The 7,407-nt window shown below is 47.2% G+C and overlaps 1 protein-coding gene across 1 annotated transcript in view; it reads left to right on the forward strand.

Annotated features, from left to right (window-relative positions):
* Positions 1–5,397: 5,397 nt before the first annotated feature.
* Positions 5,398–7,407, forward strand: part of dbn1 (drebrin 1) — a 95,327-nt gene continuing 93,317 nt past the window's right edge. Inside the window, exon 1 of the mRNA XM_048229923.1 lies at positions 5,398–5,604. Within this exon, the coding sequence (XP_048085880.1) occupies positions 5,522–5,604 (83 nt within the window). The 5' untranslated portion in view covers positions 5,398–5,521. The remainder of the gene's footprint in view (positions 5,605–7,407) is intronic.

Consider the following 7,407-nt stretch of genomic DNA (forward strand, 5'->3'; position numbering starts at 1 on the left):
GTGTTATAGGAGAAGGGATCTATGTGGTGTGTGTGTGTACATACATACATACATACACACTCACACAAGAGAGGGGTCACAGGAATGTACGTGTATGTGTGTCTGGGCTATCTGACTACACCCGGGGTCTGTGCTGTGTATGCGGTGTGTGAGTTCATGTGTTATACCGATATTCTGGGTCCCGTTACAGTGCAGATTCCTCCTGAATCTCTTTGTCTGCCTCTGGACCCCCCCCCCGTCGGATCACATTCCCGCCTCTGCTCCTCTCTGCGGACGCTCTGTAAGTGTGTTGAGATACGGAGCCCCTCTCCAGGAGCGATATTTCCGCCGCTCTGGTATGTGGATTGGGTTTCTGCACGGCACGCTACTGTATGTGGATTTGGGTTTCTGCACGGCACGCTACTGTTCAGCCCCCAGAAACCTGCTGCCTGCCGCCTCCACTATTTGGGCTTGTGCACTCTGTGCTGGCCTCTCTCTTTCTCTCTCTCTCACTGTCTCCCTCTCCCTCTCTCTCTCTCTTTCTCTCTCTCTGTCTCTCTCTCACTGTCTCTCTCTCTCTCACTCTCTCACTCTCTCTTCACTATTTGGGCTTGTGCACTCTGTGCTGGCCTCTCTCTTTCTCTCTCTCTCACTGTCTCCCTCTCCCTCTCTCTCTCTCTTTCTCTCTCTCTGTCTCTCTCTCACTGTCTCTCTCTCTCTCTCTCACTCTCTCACTCTCTCTTCACTATTTGGGCTTGTGCACTATGTGTTGGCCCCTCTCTCTCTCTCTCCCCTCTCTCTCTCTCTATCTTCACTCTTCATTTGGGCTTGTGCACTATGTGTTGGCCTCTCTCTCTCTCTCTCTCTCTCTCTGTCTCTCTCTCTCTCTGTCTCTATCTCTCTCTGTCTCTATCTCTCTATCTCTCTGTCTTCACTATTTGGGCTTGTGCACTATGTGCTGGCCTCTCTCGCTCTGCACAAAGCACTGCAAATCTACCCCACACAATACTGTGTATATTTATATGTACTTCTTTCATACAAAACACAACTGTAATGTTCTTTCATTACCAAACCCAAGAGAAGAGTAGCCATTTCGTCCTCTGCTTCATGCAAACCAAGCCTCAGCCTACTGAAATTCTTTTTGAGACAAGTAACACCACTGCATGGCTTGCTGGCTCTTTCTACGTGAGTGCATTTAGGTCATTTTGCTTTGACGCTGGAGTATACAAGAGGGTTTGTTTAGACGTGAAGCAAAACAAGAGCTGTAATTTACATTGGAGGTTTCCTTCCATTCTTCTGTGCCACACGGCAAGACTTCTCCTTTGTTCAAGACCTGTGTACTTGAGGAGGCCTGGAATGTCTTGAAAGGTAGAGCTTCCTTTTTTTCCACCCTCTCTTTAACAATGCCAAAATTCCAAAAAATTCCAAGTGGTCACAACCCCCAACTTCCAGCTTGCATCCCCCATCTGTTTGTTTCACATCATGACAAATGAGGTAAGTGTGTGTGTGTGTGTGAAAAGATAGAGAGAGTTGTTTCACCTAGAACAACTAAAAAATGAGAGGAAAAAATAGGGCTTTACAGATCGCTTGCTGACATATACTGTATTGTAACCACACTTACACTACACTTAAACCACACTTACACTACACTTACACCACACTTACACCACGATTACACCACTATTACACTACACTCACACCCCGATTGCACTACACTACACCACACTTACAATGACATCACGATTACACCACTATTACACTACACCTCACACCCCGGGACAGACACCACACTTACACTACACTTACATCACGATTACACCACACTTACACTATGCCCACTCTTACACTCACGTGACACTACACTTAAAACACAAACCACACTTACACTACACTTACACCACACTTACACCACGATTACACCACTATTACACTACACTCACACCCCGATTGCACTACACTTACACCACGGTTACACCACACTTACACCACGATTACACCACACTTACACTACACTTACATCACGATTACACCACACTTACACTATACTTACACTACGATTACACTACACTAACACCACGATTAGACTACACCTCACTTACACCACACTTACATCACGATTACACCACACTTACACCATAATTAGACTACACTTACACCACACTTAGACTGCACTACACTTTCTTCACTGCTCCTATCCTCAGTCAAGCTCTGCGTCAGCTCCCCCACTCAGCAGAAGTATTTAAAAATGCCTCAGTCAGTATCCCCAAACAGACACCACATCCCAGCTCCTTGCATTACTTACTGGAAGAATAATAGACAGACAGTTCAGTCATTTTACATTCATTACTATGAAACAGAGGTGCACACCATGAAATTGATTTCTAACAATTTTTTTTATACCATTCATGATCACCCTGATCACCCATCCAGGATGTATCGAATCAGGTCGGGCACAACTTCGGGCCAGTGTTACTTCAAGTTTGGATTTGGCATGAAGGAACTACCCATAATTCCACCGGGCATCCTGACTGTGCTGAAGATCATCAGTATGAATAACTGGGATCAGGGCTACCACACAACCAGGCTATGGGGCATTGGGATCAGGGCTACCACACATCCAGGCTATGGGGCATTGGGATCAGGGCTACCACACATCCAGGTTGTGGGGCAACGGCCAGCATAGCGGTCAAGACTACCATGCAAGATGCCCTCTTCAACATTGTGAAGGTGCCAGTGTTATTTTTTACCACCAAAAACAGCAATGTTTGTGCAGAACCCTAAAGATGTTTGAAAACTCTTGTAAAAACCTGCGAGTGTTGCCAATGAAAGATGTGTGCCTTCCCTGTATGCCACAACAACTATTCTATCTATTCAGGGCTTTTTTTGCAGCTTGTTTTGGAAAGGATTCCACTCACGCCTCACGTCCCCCCTCCCTGTAGACAACACAACACTGGGACTGCATATGGTATACTGTACGCTAGCCCAACTCCTTAACCACTACACTACCACCGCCCCCCTGTAGACAACACAACACTGGGACTGCATATGGTATACTGTACGCCAGCCCAACTCCTTAACCACTACACTACCACCGCCCCCTGTAGACAACACAACACTGGGACTGCATATGGTATACTGTACGCTAGCCCAACTCCTTAACCACACTACCACCGCCCCCTGTAGACAACACAACACTGGGACTGCATATGGTATACTGTACCTTAGCCCAACTCCTTAACCACTACACTACCACACGCCCCCTGTAGACAACACAACACTGGGACTGCATATGGTATACTGCAATGCTTAGCCCAACTCCTTAACCACTACACTACCACCGCCCCCTGTAGACAACACAACACTGGGACTGCATATGGTATACTGTACGCTAGCCCAACTCCTTAACCACTACACTACCACCGCCCCCCTGTAGACAACACAACACTGGGACTGCATATGGTATACTGTACGCTAGCCCAACTCCTTAACCACTACACTACCACCGCCCCCCTGTAGACAACACAACACTGGGACTGCATATGGTTTACTGTACATACCAACCATAGCTTTCCCTCTCGGCTGCGGCTTGTGCCGCCCCTCCTGGTAAGCAGCTATTGTAAATAAGTGTTATGAAATGTCCCAGTGATGGGTATCTCTGTAAACCACCCAGTCCTTGGAGGCCAGAGACCAGGGCCCAGGCTGTGTGGCTTCGGGGCGTAGGCCTGGAGTGGGAGAGAGCAGAGAGAGAGAGAGAGAGAGAGAGGGGCAAGACGAACAGGCAAGAGAGAGGAGAGAGAGAGATGGAGAGAGAGATGGAGAGAGGCAAGTAGGCGAGCAGCCTTCCCCTCCAGTCAGAAAACAAACAGGCCTCCCAGAGGAGTCTGGGTCGGGCGGCGGCCAGGAGGGACCCTCACTGCTCCGCTCTGATCTGATCCTCTCCGCCTGCTCGCTTGGCCGGGCGGTTAATGGTCTGGAAATTTATTTGGAACCAACCACACGGAAGTGATAGGATGCAACAACACCTTTTTATTAAATAAAAACAACAAAACACAGAGTACAGACAGGTCCTTCAAAATCCAATCAAATCTAGTAACACCATGGAGATATTAAATAACGAGAGAGAGGGAGGATGTACCACTGCTATCGTTTTCAGCAGCTTACAATGTTGACTTACAGCAATTCATGCTGGACTTTATACAATGTATTTTGGCACTGTGTGCATCCCAGCATACATTGTCAAGTCAAGTCACTTTTATTTATATAGCACATTTAAACACAACAGGAGTTGACCCAAAGTGCTTTACATGGCAATGAGAGGTTAGGCAACAGTTGAAACATAAAAAGGGGCCCAGGGATACACAGGTCTGACTAAAAAAAAAAAAAAAAAATGTATAAAAAAGTAAAGGAAAAGTAGAATTAAGAAGTTGTACATTAGGATCAGTCCAATTTGTCAAATTAGGTGCATAATGGAATGAAAAACATGACTAAGAATGGCCCATACAGTGTCTACATCGGTGCCTATATCGGGGAGTAATGGGACAACATTTCATTATCAAAACTGTAGCAAATGGTCTCCTCAGTTCCTAAACATTTACAGAATTGTGTTAAATGAAGAGGTGAAGCAGCACAGTGGTAAACATGCTTCCGTCCCAACATTTTGTTTACTTAGACTTGTATATTATTACATTCTGTTTTTATTTACATTTTACACAACGTCCCAACTTGTTCTGTTTTGGGGTTGTATATACTGTATGCGTGTGTGTGTGTGTAGGCCTACTGTAAAATATAAATTGGCATAATAGCCAAAATAATAAGCAATATTGCTTGAGTATTATTCTGTCTGTTATGCCAGTTTATATTTGATTGATGAATGGGTGACATAATGGCTGTAGAGTGAGTAAGGTTAGTTAGGTCAGTCAGTGGAAGTCTAGATTAGCTTGGTCAGTCAGTGGAAGTCTAGATTAGCTTGGTCAGTCAGTGGGAGTCTAGATTAGCTTGGTTTCTGGAAACTGGCTGTAGAGTGAGTAAGGTTAGTTAGATCAGTCAGTGGAAGTCTAGATTAGCTTGGTTTCTGGAAACTGGCTGTAGAGTGAGTAAGGTTAGTTAGGTCAGTCGGTGGGAGTCTAGATTAGCTTGGTTTCTGGAAACGATCCAGGAGAGCTGATTAAAACACGTCCTTCTGTTCCACAACAATACTGTCCTAATCAGTTCAGTTCGTAGACAATCACAGCAAACTGTCTAATAAATAACCGTGTGCCTGTTTACCACAGTGACCATAAATACAGTTTCGCGTATTGAACTGAAGGTGGCCGACTTTAAATAAAAAACAGCAGTGGAGCACAGAGGATGCAGGGTTAACGCCTGGGCTGCCCGTTGAATTTTGCGCACTAGGACCACGCAGCCTTCCTGACCGGAGTGGAGCGCACTGCTGTGCCGCGGCCCTTTGTTCCAGTGCTCGGCGTCTCTCCCTCTCGCTTGGCAATCTGCAGTCTCTCGTCCTCTGCCTAGCCTCACTGTGCATCGGGCTGGATTATCCACAAGAATGGCTGTCAACCTGACCGCGAACAGACAGGTCCTGCTCACTGCCTACAGCGATGTGATCTCGGAGACATCCCCAACGGATTGGTGAGTTCAGAGCTGTCACGGTTTCGGCGGCTTTTCGACACTTCTTTTTGATGCTTGTCGAGTTTGGTGGATGGTGCGCAGATGGAGATGCACGGAGAGGGCCGCTCGCTCGGGCACGTGCATCCTTTCGGGAGATGTGCAGCATCCCAGACAAGGGGATGAGGAGATTGAAACGCTCAAACGGCACGAATTAAACGTTAACACAATTTCATGACAAACACATTTTTCTTTAAATGTCAAAAAGCCCACTTAGCGGCTCTATATAATCCACAAAGAGTGGCAGCATCAATGCTTCTCTTTAATTTATGCAAACTGTACTTTCATTGTCAGCGTAACGGTTTTTATTGTCCGTGGAGTACGCAGTTTTGAGTTAAACTGAAGAATTTAGACATCGTATTTATTTCATATGGGTGTTGCTTTAAGATTTGTCAAAATATTTGCTTTGGCGCAGGGTCGCTAACAGAGATTGATGTCTTACTTTGGCACTGATTCGTCAGCGTTCTCCGCCAGCAGTGCGGAGAGATAGGCAACGCGACCGGCGTTTTCTACTTTCCTTTCTCTGAAATGCTTCTCGTTTCTCATAAGCCGGACTGGCCGGCGAGGAAGGAGATGGGCGAGGCTAGAGGTGTCAATCTATCAAACTCGGACCATTCCCCCAGCACTGATTTTCTCCCCCGCTGACGGACATGTCCTCGCGGCCTCGCCGGTAATTGAACCTAAATGATGAGCTGGGTTAGTAGAGGAAACAGAGACATCGCAGGGCACGCGCTCTCTGTGTAGTTGGTAGGTTACCGGGTTTCATTGCGTCTGTAGAATATTCTACCTCATCGCCCAGATGTTTAAAACAGAACGAGATAATATCCACTGTGTTATACCCTATGACATGACTGATGATCTTGTAATACTAGCCTGTGGTTGGTTGTAGTGAGGACAACCCAGTCGTTCTGGGATCACTTACGGCTGCACAGCCCATTTTATGATAGCGCCGAGCGGCAGTCAGTTGCTGAGAGCGTTTTGGCAGCGCTCGGCTGTCCTGTTTAGAAAGATGCTGTTTCAAATCACACGCAGCTGCCTGCAACTGCGCGCACATTTTGTACAGAACCTCCCCCCAACCACTTACCCTGCTCTCTGGCTTCCCTGAGAGTCATTACCCATGCTCCAAGAGTCTGAAACGTCACTCATGCAGGCGCACACACACACACACAAACACACACAGGAAGAGGGCTTTAACTCTGGGGAGACTAGCTAACCTCATGGTGGGGCATTTGAGAACAAGCACTGTATGTAGTCAGTCTTCCCTGAGTGTGTGTGTGTGTGTGTGTGTGTGTGTAAGTGTGGTTTTAATGCCATCGCTAACATAATAATGGAAAGGTTAAAGTGTGTGTGTGTGTGTGTGTGTGTGGTGCTGAAAGTGACACTGTGAAGTGTGTTATTTGCTTGTTGATGTGAGTTATCAGCCAAAATGGAGTGGATAAGGCGAACCCCCCAGGCTGCCTCCATTACTCACACTCCATGGGAGCCGAACAAAGACGGGGCTTTCATTCACCACTGACCCTGAACAACAACCCCTACCCCCCCCCCCCCCCAACACTACTACCCCACCCTGTTACCCCACCCTGACACTACTGCCCCCGACACTACTGCACCACCCTGACACTACTGCCCCACCCTGACACTACTACCCCACCCCAACACTACTGCCCCCCCCTGACACTACTACCCCAACCCAACACTACTGCCCCCCCCCTGACACTACTACCCCACCCCAACACTACTGCCCCCCCCCTGACACTACTGCCCCAC

This window comes from Alosa alosa, chromosome 2 (assembly GCF_017589495.1).
Source record: "Alosa alosa isolate M-15738 ecotype Scorff River chromosome 2, AALO_Geno_1.1, whole genome shotgun sequence".
Taxonomy (NCBI): Eukaryota; Metazoa; Chordata; class Actinopteri; order Clupeiformes; family Clupeidae; genus Alosa; species Alosa alosa.